At 38.4% G+C, this 18,764-nt stretch overlaps 1 protein-coding gene across 1 annotated transcript in view; it reads right to left on the minus strand.

Annotated features, from left to right (window-relative positions):
• Positions 1-708: 708 nt before the first annotated feature.
• cacna1g (calcium channel, voltage-dependent, T type, alpha 1G subunit) overlaps positions 709-18,764 on the minus strand; it is a 174,152-nt gene continuing 156,096 nt past the window's right edge. The window contains exons 27-35 of the mRNA XM_052112236.1: positions 18,094-18,164; positions 15,722-15,800; positions 13,048-13,169; positions 12,472-12,891; positions 11,024-11,167; positions 8,667-8,789; positions 6,647-6,827; positions 6,345-6,514; positions 709-3,084 (exon numbers count right to left, since the gene is read on the minus strand). Of these exons, the coding sequence (XP_051968196.1) occupies positions 2,203-3,084; positions 6,345-6,514; positions 6,647-6,827; positions 8,667-8,789; positions 11,024-11,167; positions 12,472-12,891; positions 13,048-13,169; positions 15,722-15,800; positions 18,094-18,164 (2,192 nt within the window). The 3' untranslated portion in view covers positions 709-2,202. The remainder of the gene's footprint in view (positions 3,085-6,344; positions 6,515-6,646; positions 6,828-8,666; positions 8,790-11,023; positions 11,168-12,471; positions 12,892-13,047; positions 13,170-15,721; positions 15,801-18,093; positions 18,165-18,764) is intronic.

Raw genomic sequence — 18,764 nt, forward strand, 5'->3', positions numbered from 1 at the left:
TCTGGACATACATTTATTTTTAAGATCTGGCTAAAGAACACAATTTAGGTTTCGATTAACTTTACTTCGAAAATAAAAAAAACAATAAAGGTTTATTGTTTATGAAAACAGTGGAAAAACATTTAGGACTGCTAAATTCTGTATATCTTTGACAATATTAACCCGTATAAGAAAGCAATAGCAATCTAACATAGAAGTGTCTTTTTAAGATAAAATAATGAAAAAATGCAATGCCAGTTATATCGTTTCTCTATTATTCTACCATTCAGGAGGAGAAAATGAACCTTTACTTGTCCTGCACAAATGGTGTTCAGGATTGAGAACTCTGACACACTTCTGATCATAGAACCAAACACAATCAGGATATATGATGTATGCAGGTTTAATGACGCTTCACGTAATCACTTTTAACGAGCACGACTGACCCTGAAAAGATGAGACACACCCATTTAACACTTGAAGAAAGGATAAAAAAATAAAAACTTTGTGTATTTTCTTTAAAGGTTCGGTTTTCATCATCAATTCATCTTTTGTTGAAAAAGGTTGTGCATTTGAGCTGACATCACCTCTGTAACAGTATTTTTTAAGTTTTTAGTTTTTACTGCACCTGCTAAGCAATTTGCATGAATACATTTTGATTGAATTAGACAATAAATATGCTCACCTAAAAGTTGCGGGTTCATGTTTTAAAGAGCAATGTAACTGAATTAAGCTCAGACAAGGTTAAACGCAAACGCTCCACTGATGTTGATTCATGTACCGCTGAATGTTGTTAAACTCGCTGCTAAGTTTTGCGCAGAGAGTGCTCAGATGTTTAGAATGTGAATTATATCAAAATCCATCAGGTAAATTGGCGGGCTGTATCAAATCATCCACTGTATTACATAAAATAAAAAAATGACAAAGTACCGGGAGACTCAGACCCAGAAAAACTGCAGGTACTCTGTTGACTAAATTAGAGAAGTGCAGGTACTGCATACCGGTGAGTACCCACCCACTTCAAGAACCTTGGCCTGTCACATGAAGTAATAAGGAGGAAGTTGACTGGTATTAAACACCAGAATAACTATGATAGAAGTATGATGTGGAAAGTCTGCCAAACCTTGTTCTTTTCCAAGATGTGTGTAGGACCTACACTCAGCGTATCATTCCGAAGCATGGAAACGGATGTCTGGTTTATTTTTAACATGGTCATCCTCATCATTTTACAGTCAGATTTTAACAGTTTGTGTAGAACATTTTAGAGCATGTTGTTGTGTTGTTTTCAGTGTGGAAAATGGTCATGAATAAATTAAATACTTTTTAATTTGTGTGATATAAACAAAAAAACCTTACAGCACCATTTATATTAGTATTTGTTTTTTTAACAGTCTTCTTGATCAATGCTGTATAAGATGTTCAATATGTGAGTTCTTTAATCAGGGCACATCACTCTAATACTTGTGCTTAAAAATCAAAGAGCTGTTTAATTATTCATTATAAAGAGATATATTATAATTATTATTATTATCATTATCATTATTCCTACAAATACATGTATCCCAGCACTTTGAAAATAAAAAAAAAATTCTATCTTTTTTAATTTTTTTTATCTTTGTTAAAACAAGAAAGCTAAAAATATCCTATGGTGAAAAAAATTAAGAAAAACCACAAACAATTAAAACATTGCGAAAAAAAATAACAGCACAAAAAGACAAATAAAACCATAATGAAATCAAAAAAGAAATTCTACATCCTTTACAAACACCATGGCCCAATAATTTAAGAAAATAGTGTCTCTAAAACGTTCATATTGCTTTGAACCTTCATCCGTTCCCTTTGTGGAGTTCAGCATCAAGATAGTGCTTTGAAGTTTTCACAATGACCAGAAGGTACTCTGTACTGACTTCCAAAGGGAAGTCTTGAGGTTGCCAACAGATGTCTTTTTGCGTCTTTGAGAAGAGAGAGAGTGTCCCATTATTAGCTTGTTTACTCTTCAGCACAAATTCCTTTTGTTTCCTTTTGGCAGTAGAGAAAGAAAATACAAGGTATAGATACTATTCCTCATGATCATGGAGTATTCACCACTGTTGCATTTAGGATTATTACTCTCTAAGAATATTATTACTATTATTATTACCATCACAGATAAACAGAGTGCATTGTGTGTTGTGTGCGTGTTGGGTGTGTGCGTGTGTAATTGTGTGCACATGAGTCAAGTGTTCAGTGCTCATTGCTTGCTTTCTCAAAAGAGAAGCTAGGCAGAGTCAATAGCTTGGAGTTCGGAACTCCCTCTTGAGGCAGCCCGTCTCCTCCTCCACCCAAATCAAAAGAGTCCTTGGAGTCACTGGAGGGAGCTCGCCTCCTCAGGCAAGTGTCCCTGCTTGGCAGCGGGGGTGGCACCATAGCCAGAGCTGGATTAAAGCCCCCTGGATGCTCCAGTCCTTCTGGCGGATCCACGGAGATGCACGGGGGACTCATCTTCTTCTTGCGGGTGCGTGGCGAGGACTGCTGTTGCTGGATGCTGTCCCCTCGTGAGACAAAGCCGGAGGAGATGGAACTGCTTTGGGGACTGCTATCCACAGACGAGCATACCTCTATGGAGTGTCGGCGTGGGTCGTCTAGCCAGGACAAGGGCCGCAGTAACAGCAACACTCGCTGGCCCTGAATATCCACACTGTGGTACTTCTTAAGATTACTCCTACTTACACCTACATCTCCCATTCCTCCGCCAATCCCATCGTCGCTCCTGCATGCAAGCCCGGTCCTGACAATAAGGGACACCTCCTGGTCCACTGAGTCCATTTCTTCCTGCTTTACAGGGGGCCTGGAGGCTGATGGGTGCGGATGTATTGGTGGAGAGTGGGCGTGTCTGGAGAAGATGTTGCACTGGTCGTAGGGATTGTGCTGCGTGTGCACGCTAGATCGTGAGGGTTTTGGAGAGGCACCTGGTGTGGCGGGAACCAGAAAGAGTGAGGGCTGGTACTGCTGCTGCTGAGGTTGGATGATGACAGGGGGGTCAGATAGTTCCCGGAGCCCCAAAGGACCCTCATTTCCCCCTCCCTCTGTGTACAGAGTCTCCTGAGAGTCGGCACTCACTGCCACCTGAGGGGAGCAGGGACGGAGGAGGTGAGGGGAGGGTATGAGGGTAACATTAGGGATTAAGACATGAAAGGGTGAGAGGGATACTGGTTAATATGAGATGTTAGGGGTGTAGTAGCCAGCGGGAGGGAGGGAGGGGGAATCGTGGAGTTAGAGTGGAGTTTACCATTAGCATTGCACTCCACAATTTCTCTGTTTTAAAGGATTGGAGGTGGAATTAGAAAAAGAGAAAAAAGGCTGCTTTATGGCATCTGTTTTGAGTGCATTTGTAGCCCCAATCAGAGGTAGCTAACATTTAGGATCTAACGCTGATGTTCTTTTTAAAAGCTAATTTAAAACTTGAAATAGCTCACCAAAAAGAAAATTCTTTAAGCCATAACCTACAAAAAATAGCTCTTAAGTTGTGCTAGTACCAAATTTCAATAAAACTTGCTTAATAGTAGTGACACGTTCTGTTTTTGAAGTACCATTCCTAGATCAACAACCACTAAAATACCCATTGAAACATTATCAGTATTTTCTGTGTAATTGTGTTCAATGCTATAGGAAATGTGTATATTGCACCCTTTCAACCAAATGAACAGTGTACACTGGAGATTTTGCCAAATAAATATTTGTTAAATAAATGTATTATTCTCCCTTTTGCTCTCCCCTTTGTCATATTCTAAGTAGCAAAGTCCCATGTACTAAACTTACACACTGCCTGAGTTGCTGTACCTAGAAATGCTACTGCTTTGAGTAAAGTCAAATAAGTGAAAACTTACAGTTTCAATTGCACTTTCAGTGAGAAGTGTGTAATAGGTGTATAGTTTTCAACTAGGGCAGAGAAACATTCACCCTAAGGCAAAACTACAGGCACTGTTTGGCTGACTGCACTCTGAGCCACTGGACTACTGCAAGAGACCATAAGACCCATGTCTCTTCATGGGGTCACATTCTCTCCGAACTCAGTAACTGGAGGACTTCTTCCTTGCCTCTAGCTGAGAGAGTCCAAAAGAAGGCAACAGCCCAGTAGGAGAGAGGTGGGTGTGAGTTTTGGGAGAGGCTAAAGATCAAGAGGAACCAAACAAACATGTCAAATTTAAAAAGTTAGCCGATACAGAGTAGGAGACAGGAGCCTTGTTCAGTGTTGTAGCTTGTAAAATTGAATCTATACTGCCACCTAGTGGCAATATATCTACACCACTAGTCAAACGTTTGGACACAGTTGACTGAATTTTTTAAACTGTTTGAAGCTTATGCTTAAATGTTTGAAATATTAAGATGAACATAAATTATTCCCATGTATACATTTCTTAACAAAACTAACCTGATAGCTAGCCAGCCAGCCAGACAGACAGATTTTGATGACTTAATTATATTCATAAATGTGTAAAATAGCAATAATAAAGCACGATAAGGTGTGTCCAAACTTTTGAAGTGTTTATATCAGACAGTTTTTATTCTTAATGCTAGGGTGAACAACACTTTTTATTTAAAAATTAAATAATGTGCACCATAATTAGATTGCAATTAAATAATGTGCACCATAATTAGATTGCTGTACATTTTATGTGTTTTTAAAGAAGATGGTGTAAACTGATGGTGATTATTGCAGATAACTGATACTGGTGTTGGGTCCGATACCGCTTATGTACTGGTGCTCATACATGTAAAGATGCTCCAATACCAAAAACGATACCATCTGACGTACGAATGTCATCACGTAAACATTCAGCCCACAAATTAAAATCAAGTTATGTCCAATTAGTCGATTATTTAACTGCAAAACCTATGATTTAATGAAATAAATATATAGTTTGCATGTAATTCAAATATGAGCGCTTGTGAATGTGTGGAGACAGTGCTGTCCTGATGCCGACGTCGACGCTTAAAGCTCCTCCTACTCCGTAATAAGCATCACGCTCTCTGTTTGTAGCAGATGACAGTAAACAGAGTACAAATTCAAGTTGTAGCATGAGACACATACAGGTTACATATTTAATTAAATAGCAGCCTTTTGTGGTTTAATAAGTACCACTTTGAGTCATGCAGCAACCGACTTTTCCAGAGTGGGAGCTGCCATCATAACGTCAGAGCTCCTTGGTCAAAACAACACAGAAACACTTCAAAATAAACGCTCTATCATAATAAAAGCGAAATTTATAGGAAAAAATTATGACAGAAATATATCACTACTGTAAAGTTGTTATATTCACTGTAATACTCAAACTACTACTACTAATAATAAATTAGAAGTAATTGTATTATACTTCAGCAGTATCTAACAACTGTGATGCTCTGTTATACATCACATTATTTGACCAATAATTACTCCAATGTTGTATTTTGAATTGTGCTGTGAGGCTCTGTATAAAAGCACTTCATTTGATAAAAATAATACAATATTATGTTGAAAATTAATTGCTATACTTAAATTAGATTAGTTTGTTTTTTAATACATTTATTTATTAAACACCATTTTGATGATAAAATTGAAATAAACGTTTGATATGGAGTTCATAAAAAAAAAAAAAAACAGGTATCGGCTTAGTATTGGTGAGTACCAAAAATGAAGTATCGGTACTCATACTCACTCTCAAAACAAATGGTATTGGGACATCCTTACTTAGACATAGAAATCTCAATATATAAATACTTTAATGTCAGTTATTTTCAGTATTTAAGTCCCCCTGATCTTTACCCTATTATTTTGGCCTTTACAGTAGCCATGGTGAAATGCATTGGGATGGAAGATTTAAGGGGTGATTTAGAGGGTGTGGTGGGAAAAAGAGGGACAGGTTCAATGGTGATGTGCTAGAGTCCAGCTGACTCAACCACCCCATTCCAGCTGTCTCAGAAACAGGAGTATCTGTGTCTCAGGAGCAGCTCGGGGTCGGGCTGGGGTTGCACCATGCTGAGCTGCTCGGGGTTAGTCACATTAGAAGGTGTTCAGGCCAAGAGAGAGCAGAAAAAAAGGAGAGAATGCAGGAAGGATTAAGAGCAGAAATGTACTGGCCAGAGGGAGAGATCAACAGTGCAGAGGTGTCAGACTTCATACCAATCACATTCCCATAAGTCTCCAAATACAATCCATAAAGTGTTGAATGGAAGACTTGGCATATTATGCATTATGAGAAAATTCAAGCAGAGAAACAATGCAAAGAATAAAGCACAACATTAGGAAATACAGACACATTTTAATGGATTCTGAAAGCAATGTATCATTCTATCTTTTGAAAAGGAGCCATGAGAGAGGGTGAGATGTCTGAACCTGAGCTCACCTGTCTGCGTAGGGTGCGTGAAAGCATGTGTGCCCGGCGAGGTGGGGGGATTCGAGGGATGCTCTCTGAGTCTGAGAGACTACGAGGACTGATTGGTCGGAACAGATTGGTGGGCACAGTCAGGTGCTGGGTGGGTTCTTCTGTTTGAGATTGGACAGAGCCAGTAGAACCTAAGTGACAAGACATTTAATTTAACAATCTAGCAATTATTATGTAAAAAAAACTTTATTAAACTGATATTACAGTGTTATTACATGCTTACAAAAAACATATTTAAAACAATCCAAAAATCAGTGATGCACCTGTCTGAGCTAGGTGAGGTGAGGTTGTGTGGATATTGTTTGTTGAGTTGGGCTGCAGCATGTAGATATCATTGGGCAGAGAATGTGTACGGCCCACTGAGGTCTTCTTCACATACAACAGGTGCTCATCCGTTGGCTTGCCTGACTCCTGGAGGTCTGTGGGATCTGGTGGAGCTGTGTTCTGAGGGGCATTAAAAGAAGTGCAAGTAGAAGTGTGAGATGAGGCTTGTGTTTGGACCATCAGGGGCCTTCTTTATAAATACACGAACAAACGCACACTGGTTAGCATACAATGAAATGCAAACAGTGCACTAGACACAGGGAGGAGACTGATCTAGAAGCATGTTCTCATAAACCATGTCGTATCCGTGTATGCAAATCCATACTTTTGATTAACTGTTTTATATCCATGCAGACGACTTTTATTGCAGATGAGTGAAGAAACTTTTAACTTAAAATATTCATGATCTTGCTTTACAAATTTCAGTACTTTTATTCAACACATTCTAATGTTCTTATAATGTTTTTTTGACATTGCTGTATTTACATTATAGCTGACATTATGGTGTTACGCAAAGCTCAGTGCACAGATGACACATTTCAGTTCTCAAGAATGTTTATGCACAACTTTTTTGTCCACATAAATACGACATGAGAAATGAAAACAATGTAAATAAATCTTAATCATGTTAGAAATGCTATGTATTAATTATGTATGGGTCTATGAGTATAGTTCTGAGATAATGAATATTAATTAAATTGTGAGGTGATAGAACCATCAGCCTCCTCCCAATAGAAGCTGCACCCAGAGCCTGTACTACTGTAGCTGGCAGACATCAGAAGCCAACCACATACAACACTCCTATGTTTTTTAAAGAAGCATGGTACTAGGCAAAACTCCATTTATATAATACCAGACCAAAGATAGGTAAAATAATAAAGATAAAATAATGGTACAAGAAAACTAAAAAATAAACACATGTAGATATGCAGACAGGCAGATTAAAAAACGTAAACAGCATCATCTAAAAAGTATGAACACACAACAAAGATACAGATGGAGACGAAGTTCAGAAATGATCTTTAGATATGTGGGAGGAAGAAAATAGACAGAGGTGCAAAACCCAGACAGTAAAGTAGCAGATCAACAGGCTGTAATACTATTCTACTTGATTGGACTGGACCATACAAACACCAGGCTGGTGGGAAATGAAAAGAGAGAAATAAAGAAACAGAAAGGAAGAGAGGAGTGGACAATTAGAAACCCCAAAACTTCCAAACACACTTGCCTCTCAGCTCTGCACAAAGGTCGCTTATCAAACAATGGAGAGAAGTAAAGATGCTCTACTATTACAAAATCCCTTCCTTAGACTGATGCACAGACATAAATACATTCTTGATCAGATTACTATTGACAGGGTACAACCAGGTATCAGACAGCAGATTACTTGCATAATTATTAGTTAGTCATGAATCACTGGCAGTTGCTTCATAACCAGGCTTATCATTAATTCACAAATGTAGAGAGGTGGTCCATCCAACTATGGGATTCTTTAAGGTTCCACTCTTAAGGACATTTAAGAAAGGATGGTTTATAGGCCAGTGCCCTGGGGCATTTGACTGTCAATAGTCTGCAACTAGTCATGGTACGTTGTCTCTTGCAAAGTATCGTCTGTTCATTCTTGTAATTGCAACTTTATTTCTCATATTTATGACTTTATTTCTATTAATTGGACATTAAATCTCACATATCATCATGATAAGAGGTTGGTGCCCCGGAACCTCACAGGACCATAATCTGTCCTTGCATTTAGGTAAAATGTTAAAAGAGAGCAGATTTTTTTTTTTTTTAACTGAACAGAGGATTTGAATTAGAGGGCCAAATGCCTTGGGGCTAAATTATGCTCAATTATAAATTAGGCCCAATATAGGTGCAGAGTGGAGAGGGTGAGTGGCTTTGGAAGCAGTGCAAGGCTGAGAGGCAGGAGTGGAGAATGAACATTGCTCTACTGTTAAATACATTGCACTCCTGACTGGTTAATAAGAGGGGGTTAAAATCGTCTGGGACAGAGTCATCCGTCAGAGCTAAGGACCAGGATTTCTCCGATGCCAGAGACAGAGCCTCCATCTCGGCTAGAGGAATCTAGAGAAGAAGAGATGAGCCAAGAGTGAGATGGTAACTAAGACATGCATAGTTAGTAGACACACACACAGACTTTCACACTACTTAGAGCAAGAAAATGAATAAACTTAACTCAAACCGTTACATGGAGAAGTCATTAATTTTAGCAGACATACTGTAACAGTTCAGCACACAGATAGACCATTCAAAGTCAGATGGCAGGAACCTTCCTTTAGCAGCCATGATAGATGTCCTGGTGTTTAACAGTCCTCAAAAATTAAATGTATATTAGAAATGAAAGTTGTACCTCAACTGGCCTCAAGGACAAGTCATGTGGAATATTTTGAAGTTTAATCATCAAAAATCAATTAAATGGTTTTTCCACACTGTGTCTTAACCAGGCATGATGGAATACGTTTTTAGTGACAAGCAATATGCCTATCCACACTGAATGCAAAACTGTGTTGTGTGTGATATGACACAATAAAAGCCAGTCAGAACACATATAGTATGATGTTTAATAGATTAAGTTGCTGTTTACAAAAAAAACGCCTGGCGATGGCACTGAAAATAAAAACTTTTCACAAAGGAATTGCACAAACTCTGATCACAAACTCCTTTTTTAATTTAAAAAGTGCTGTGAAAGATATGAGGCCAAATATTATATAACTATGATCGTATTCCATCATGTAATATCTAATGGGATGAACCAGTCCCTGCCTCCACCAGTGCAGTGCATGGGCTACTTTTTGTGAAAGGACTTAATAATTTTTATATAAATAAATAAATGTATATAAATAAAATAATTAAAGCTAATGAAATACTTCTAAAAATAATGTCTTTACATTTTTTTTGACTGTAGTAACTTATTTAATCGTAATTGTCTGTTATTAATTGTGAATATTGAATAAGATCATATTTATGTCAAATATTAATATTTACTGTGTGCAGACCAATTATTTAACCAATGATAGTAGTTTTTGTTTTTATATGCCACACTTTTCAGGCTTTAGAAATGCATTAAAGTGAGGATGGGTACCTGTTACCTGTCCGACATTATCATTCAGGCCTAATGGAATCTGGTTTTGCCGATAGTTCAGAGAGAATCTACATATTTTCTTCACTGTAAACCACAGATATCCATTCATAATAACTTTTATAAACATTAATGAACTGTTGTGCTGCACATATCCCCCATTGAAATCTGCTACTCATAAGAACCAAGAAGAGCAAATGCCTGATGTGTGACATCACACACTGTACCAATTAAATTTCATGGTGGGCAGGGCTACCCAGCATGCAGAAATCGAAATCACAAAATCGACAAAACGTCATGCTGCTCATCACTTGTCATGGCTGGTCAGGACAAAACCTCTGATTAACTTTTATCGCATGACACTTGGTTGCATTGTGCCTGGTTAGGGCATGTGTCAGGCAAAATTACTGCATATTACACTGTCCAATTAACTCCAACTGAGAGCTTGGACTGGAACAACTTTTTGCAAAGTCGTCCAAAAACAAACAAAAGAAAAAAGTAGAAAGAAGGTGGTCAGCTATTTCCATAAATGCATTGCAGATTCTCCAATTACATGAAAAAAAAGCTTTTAGAAGCCTACATTTTGCAATGCTAATGTAATTTAATGAAATATTTCTCTGTGAAACAGACCAAAAGAGATTTTCGTGCATAATTCAACAGCATCCATCTCTTTATCGATCCACACATTATCTCTTCGACTCGAGCCTGATGAGTCCATCACTTTTTGCAATTTATGATCTTTGGAAAAAGACACAAGAGTCAAAGTATCTTTTCATGTTTGAGAATTGCAAGAGACATTTTTCACTCTTATGGGATGAGGAAGTAAGAACGCAAGGGCAGATGAATATTACTGAAGCAGAACCGAGTCCTCAAATCCCAAAATGCAGTGGTGGTAACCTACATACAAAAAGCTTAGATGCCATTGTCTAACAAGTAAACAAAAAGTCCAAGTTGTCCAGACAGATGAAACAAATAAAAAGACTTAATGGCTTTACACACTTGAAATTGTTAACTCAGGGGCATTCTAAACCCTGTGTAAACATAATCCTTGGTAGTCTTGTTTCATATTTCTGTTAAAAATTACAAGTGTGAAGCATTGCTTAACCCAAGATTAAATGTGACATTAACCCGGGGTTTAACAAGATAATAACCCAGTGTGCAATAGCGCCAGAAAAGCCAGAGAGAGAGAGACAGAAAGCTGGGTGAACAGGGAATTGACCTGTTTCTCTGTGTGGTGCTTGCTGGGAAGTGGGGGCAGAGCGTAGTAGTGGCAGATGGAGCCAGACAGGTTGTCCATGATGCTGAGCTCTCCTTCCAGTGAGCCCTGGATCACCAGGGAAACTGAGTCTAACATAGGTCTCCTCTAAAAGCCCCAGCATGTGGTAGACAGAATGAATGACCAAAAGAGAGGAAAAGAGCAGACAGAGACAGAGGCAGAGGGGATGATGGGGTGATGTGAATGACAGTACACAGAGAGAGAGAGAAAAAAGAGGAGAAATGAAAAAAGGAGGAGAAGTAGACTACTATCCAGGTAGCCAACAGAAAGAATTACAAAGGGATACACTAAATACTCAGTATGCCTAAAGGACCAGTTCACTCAAAAATGAAAACTCTTTCACTATTTATATTATTAGCACTAGCTTTCAAGCTTCAAAATGGATCATACAATGGCCCATATGAATTGTGCTACAAACCAAGTTTTCTGAAGTCATATGAACAGTCATATGAGGTAGTTGAGGTAGTTATTTACTGAAAATTACAAATAACATAAAAAGCTTGACATACACCCTAGCTCACAATGGCATGTTCATGAGTGTTCATGACAGAAGTAGTGATGTCCAATCAGTTGACCCAGTTCACAAAACTGGTCTGAAGGATTCATTCACAAATCAGACTAATCCAGTTCTCAAGTTTCTCACTGACTGGATGATCTCGAGTTAACAGCTCTTTTTAGGTAATTTCTCAGAATTACCTAAAATGTATTACTTACTTAAACTGGAAGTGCAATGTATTATGCAGTAATCCGATGTCATATATTTAAAAGTTAGTGAAACACCATATTCTACACTTCCAATGATATCCACCAGGGGGCACTAGAATTCTATTAAGATTTGTCCTGATAATGAGCAAAACGTTTTGACACCACCACACTCCAGAAGCAAGCTACAGGGAAAATGTCATTGTTAACTGAAAGGGAAAAAAAATGGCTGGTATTCTGGAAATAGCCAGCCTCCATTAAAAAAGGTCTGCATAAATACTTTCCCATGACACATCTGACCTTGGACTGCTGAGTTTTAAGTGGAGAAACCAACAGGCACATCTCTTTACGACAACAACAGAAACTCATGAATTTCCCACTCTAAAAATAGCAAGTAGGTTAGTATTGTTTTTATTTGAAAACATGTACTTTTTTAAAAACAAATATATGTTTGTAGTGATTTGAAAACCCCTGATGACTATTCTGCATCCTGACCGACCTATATTTTTTAACTAATTACTAAGTACTGCATCACCAGAAGTTCATACACCCTTAATAGTAGTCCCACCCCTATGGTTAGGGAGATTATTGAAATGTTGAATAACTGAAGGAAGAAGTGAGTCTTTACGAAAAGTTTAGTGCCAAAGGAAAGTACACACACTGACCTCAAAGCCAGCATCTCCACTAACCTCTAATGGTGGTGCCATACTATTAGGAGGATCAGGATCTGCCTTGATGTGATCTTCTGAGTTTCTCTGTATGTCTGTTGGTGGGCTGTCTGTGGGATACACAGGTCCCGACAGCTCTTGAGAGTCTCTGGAGATCCCTGGTGACCCCCCTGGACCACCCACGACTCCCGGCCCTGGAGGTGGCAAATGCCCTCTGTACATTCCTCCAGATCCACCTAGAGTCTCAAGCTCCAACTCAGCTTCCATCTCCGCCTCCTCCTTGGCCTCTTGGTTGCTTTCCTCCAGATGCTTCATAAGCACAGCGATCACCACATTGACCAGCACAAACTGAGCTGTCAACACGAAGGACACAAAGTAAATGGGGGAAACCATCGTGTTGTAGCAGATGCCCGTGTCCTGGGAGCAGTCTCGCAGTGTGTCCTATGATGTAGTCAGAAAGAGTACAAATATTATGTTTGGTAGAGTTAAACCGATTGAAAATGAGTGTACACAGACAACGTGTAAAGCATTTGAAATAAAGCAATGGGCATCATTAAAATTCAGCGCCATAGAAGGACAGTTGATTCTAGTTCCCACCTTCATAATGCCATTCCAGTTGTCCCCGGTGGAAACGCGGAACAGCAGGAGGAAAGCCATGCCAAAATTCTTGAATGTGGCGTAACGGCCAAGACCTTCACAGGGGTGAAGCTCATCACATACTGGGACGCAAACAAAGTCAAAGGCATAGATCAGGATTATGCAAAACTCCATATTTTCAAAATAAACTAGTCGGTTGGATGCCTTAATGACTAGTTGACTAATCAGTCTTTAAAAAGCCCTATTTACAGTAATTAGGGTAGTTTTGGGTTCACCTGACCCTGATTGAACGTGCTGAAAAAAATTGTTTCGACCAGCTAGTCTTCAATGCTGGTCCATGCTGGCTTATGTTGAATAGTGCTGGTATGGCTTTGTAGGGCATTTTTCACAAGCAAATTATCTTTCAAACTCTTACAAAAGCTGTTTGACCAAGCAACCTTGCTGGTTAAGCAAGTTAAGATGCCTAGTAGAGACACCAGCATACCATTTTGGGGACCAACATCCAAAACACAACATAAGCTGCTGACCAGCAATGCTGGTCTATTCAACAGGGGTTTCTTGGGGGCATTTATATAAGACACCATCTTGTGTTCAAAAACAGCAGTGTTACAGATTTTAAGCCCGGGGTGTCAAAATGTGTGTGTTTTTTTGACTACCTTTAACTAACAAACTTCAGTTACAAGTCAACCATTTTGACCCATCTCCTGTATAAATGAATATGGGATGAGGCAGGAAAAGTGTGCCCTGCAGACAGTCAATCTCAGTTCAACCAACATATATTGCATTTGCAGGGTTGGGAGGATTACTTTTGAAATGCATTCCACTACAGATTACAGAATACATGCTGTAAAATGTAATTTGTAACATATTCCATTGGATTACTCAAGGTCAGTAACATATTCTAAATACTTTGGATTACTTCTTCAGCACTGGTAGATTTGTTCACTTGTTTTGACTATAAAAACTCTGCCAGAACAGTAAGACAAAATACACGTTAAAAATACATTCTCTGAAAAACCTAAATATCTTATGCAGTGTTTTCTAAAACAATATCTATCAAATTGATCTTGTTTTAAGGTATTTTTACAGGAAAACAATACAAAAATTATTATAAACAATATGATTGTTGCCTTAATAACCAAGATCTTACTAGAAATTATGAATTCTAGAAATTAGAATTATGATCCAATGGGAATTTTCTTGTTAAAAAAATATGATCATGCCTGGTAACATGAGCATATAAAATGGCAGGTAATAGCATTTTAGCTTAGCATCAAGCTGACAATTTACACAAGATTTATTTATATTTATTCTGCTCCAAACTTACTTCAAACGTAATAATCTGTCTGCTCGTATGAATGTAACAAATCATAAAAATAATTTCACTGCTGTTCAAATGCACTATGGATCGCATAATTTATATGTACACATTTTTCCATCTGAAAGGACTAAATATTAAATGAAAAAAATGACAATAAATTGCAAAGTAATCTCTTCAGTAATCAAAATATTTTTTGAATGTAACTATTCTAAATACCACTGATTAAAATTGTAACTGTAGTGGAATACAATTACTTATATTATGTATTTTAAATACACATTCCCGTTACATGTATTTCGTTACTCCCCAACCCTGTGCATTTGGATGGCATTGTAAAGCTGGATGTGAATTATGAAGTCTCTACATTTATCTTGAGCTGGCTGATTGGAAATGACATCAGCCGTGGCATTGTGCTGAGCTGAAGTGAATCATGGCTGGCTGTATTCAGTAAATCTGTGCCAAATGTGCTGCCACATATTTTTGAGAAAATCTACTACAGATATATAATTAGTAAGGTTGACAAGGTTGGAAAACTTTCTAAAAGGCCAAGGTGATCCCAAAACAATTAAAAAAAAAATTCCATTTAATAACCAATATTAAATCAAGCAATTTTTTAATAAATAAAAAAAAAAACGTTTTTTGGCTTCGGCTTATAGGTCATGTCTATTAGAATTGAAGCCATCTAAATGCTAGTGTACTCATACAAGTTGACAAAATGAACTTTCTTCAAATAAATGCATTCAAATAAAAACAATTTTTTTAATCTATTCTAGAAATATAATATTGAAAAATGTGATGTAATTTTCCAATCAAATGCTCTCTAGATTGAGAATGTCCCTCCCCCAATCTTCTATCAAATAGCAAGTAAAAAATCATGGTTCGCATACCTAAACTGAACACTGTGCTTGTCAATTGATTTCATGGGGTCTTTAAAACATAACAGACAATCAGAAGTTGAAGTTACAGCACCAGTAGCCCAATCAGTATTAATAAGGGGGACTTTTAGACAAAGATAAAAAAAAAAAAATAAGTTATACTGAGTGCATTAAATTGAAAATATTGCAGATGTCTGGTGTGTTTTTTAAAGTTTAAAAAACAAAAAAACAGTGGAATGTGGTGCAATGGTCAAACATGTGTGTCTAACATGTGTTAACAGGGGAAAAGATACAAAAACAAGCACAGTGTGAACAACCCTTGAGCTAATAAATAAATTATTAATTATTTTGAAGTAATTTCAAATTCAGTGGAAATAAAACCCAGATAGGAGAATCATATGGTGGAAATATGTGTGTATGTCTAAGACAATTAGAACATGTGGAATATTTTTCCTTTTAATGTGTTTGTTATGCTTACTCAGGTCACCAAACAGCTCTACTCCCAAAGCTGCAAAGATGAAGAAGAGCAACATGAAGAGAAGACCCAGATTCCCCACCTGTACAGAGAGAGGAGAGGAGAGAGAGAGACAGCCAAGGAGAGTTTTTCATGTAGCACAAGAGAAACTGATAGGTCAGACCTAGAAATACCAGTTGTGAGGAGCCAATAATAGAGAGTCAAGAAGTGAGAAAATGTCAGCTGTATCCCTGGTTAGTCTGCCAATCCTATTTGTGGACTTAAGTTCAGCCTTCAATATCATCATGCCTGATCTTATCTCAACCAAACCGACCCAGCTCTCCGTGCCCACCCCAATCTGTCAATGGATCACCAGCTTTCTGACAGATAGGCAGCAGCTAGTGAGACTGGGGAAACTCATATCCAGGACCCTCACTATTAGCACTGGTGCTCCTCAGGGATGCATTCTCTCTCAACTGCTCTTCTCCCTGTACGTGAATGACTGCACTGCACTGCAAAATACCCCACTGTCAAGCTCCTGAAGTTTGCAGATGACACCACGGTCATTGGCCTATTAACGATTGTGACGAGTCTGCATACAGACAGGAGGTTGATCAGCTGGCTGTATGGTGCGGTCACAATAAGATTGAGCTGAACACGCTCAAAAGAGTGGAGATGACAGTGGAGTTCAGGAGAAACCCTCCAAGATCTGTACATCTCCAGTGAGGAAATTTGCAGGTAGAATCACTCTGGACCCCACAAACCCTGCCCTCTCCCTCTCTGAACTGTTGCCCTCTAGCCAGGACATCCAGGCACAAGAACAGTTTCTACCCTCAGGCTATTTTCCACTTGAACAGTTAAACTGCCTCAGGACTCCCCAATAGTGCAATAATGTAAATAGATACCTCATGTACATATGTAAATTCACTGAGATTTAATTCAATAACTGTACATACCCCTACCTTGCACATACATTACCACTTGCAAATTTACATATACCATTCTATGTTATATGTCGTATTATTTGCATGTCTGTTTATACTGACCTTGTTTTATATTCTGTCTCACTGTAATGTTCTGTGTACACTTGAATCACCAAAGGAAAAAAAAGAAAAGATCCTTGCATACATGAAAACACTTGGCAGTAAAGCCCATTCTGATTCTGATGTCTATAGAACTGCAAAGTATATACCCCTAGGTCAATAGCATGAAAACAAGGTGTATATATATATATATATATATATATATATACAAATATAAATACAATAATGGCATTTCAAACAGTATTTTCTTTCAACCATTCAATGTTAAATCGGCCATTTGTTGCATGATAGCATGTATATCGCACCATTTCGCAGCCGTTTCCGGCATATCACGGCCCACTTTGGCATATAGCAGCCCCATTTCGCTGCCGGCCCACAGGGAAAAGTCCGCCTCTGGCTAGTGCCATGCTCTTCCAGTTGAGCTACAGAAGCAATTCCCTTTTAATTCCACTTCCTTAAATTCAATTAAAAAATGTCATTTCCGCATTATTTTTGCTACCTCAATTTACATTCAATTCAAATGCAGGATTCAAATTTATACCAATTCAATTCTGAATGGTGTACAACCCTGTTGGTCACAGACAACTGGATCAGGCATGATATAGAGGAAAATGGAAAAACATATAGAGAAGCAGATTTAAAGTGCTATGATCCAATAGATATGTTGACAATTCCAATTACAGTGATGTTTCTTTTTCTAAGTCTGGCTATTTTCCCACCCTAATCTCTCCTAAGTGCACCGCACACTGCCCGGATTCACAGTGATTTAGGATCAAGCTCACACAATCTGGCAGCATACTTCAAAACATCGTTCCGGATCACCTCTCCCAAAATGCATATAGGTGGGTCAATGGCCCGGAATCACAAAGGGCAACTTCAATCAACAGCAAAAGTAACAGAAAGGATGTTAGGAAGCATATGACCAGGAAACAGCTAAACATGATGTAATCCAATTAGTGACAATCAGTCAAAAGTAGAATTGAATGTCTAATTATCTGTGTGCATTTCTGAGGAGAAATAAGGAATCAAAAGTGTCCTGCAGTGCTGCGTTACCATATCAAAAAACACTGCAGGTGAAGGTGGAGACTAGTGCAATCAATGCGTGTGCTGGTGATTTTTGTCTTTGACATTTCTGATATTCTCCAAGCAGCCCATCAGAGCCAATCTGCTCCATTGAGGCCTCTTAATGGCTCATGGATTGACCATGTAAATGAGACCTGTGGAGAGCAGAGGGCACCCAGGTGGACAGGACATGGGGACCGGGAGCTCTTTCTCAGCATTATGTGGATGAGTGGAGAATAGATCTTTATGAGTGAGAGAAGACAGAGAATGGGGAAAATGTTTTAGCAGTACCTGAGGCAGGGCTTGCATCACAGTGTCAAGCAGAGCTCGCATTCCCACGGCCATCTTTAGTAACTTTAGCACTGAAAGGAGAGGACAGTCCACTGATTTCATCATACTGTACATACATCAATTATACAGTATTTATACAGGGGGTAGTAATACTGAAAAAGTGTAGAACATATCCCCTTGGTCTAGTGGGTTTTGGTCTAATGATCTCTATAACTCCCTTATATACCGATCTAGAAACATCTGTGACTCATCCTATTACCCTGATTAGACAGCAGTAAATGCACACACAGTGGATGCACTGTTTCTTTTGAATTTGCTACTGAAATGTAATTCTCCTCTAATTTTCAAAGTGGTCAGATCACAGAGCATGTTATTATTGGGGCGATGCACTACACACATAGAGCTTTAATGATGTTGATGACATGGCCATTCAGCCATGGAACAGAGAGCGATGTGGAGGCTTGGTTAATTGCTATCAGTGCAGTGAGTGGATGATGCCTGTGACTTTCATTAAAGGAATGTCTGAATGAATCCAGGAGGAAATAGGTTAAGTAAAGGTGTTTCTTTAACTTGTGGCTTTTTAAATAAATAAACCTTCTTAAAAAAAATTCACACTCTCATTAGTTCATTTAAAGAAATCCAACAATGTCTAACAGTAGACATACATGCAT

This window comes from Xyrauchen texanus, chromosome 40 (assembly GCF_025860055.1).
Source record: "Xyrauchen texanus isolate HMW12.3.18 chromosome 40, RBS_HiC_50CHRs, whole genome shotgun sequence".
NCBI lineage: Eukaryota > Metazoa > Chordata > Actinopteri > Cypriniformes > Catostomidae > Xyrauchen > Xyrauchen texanus.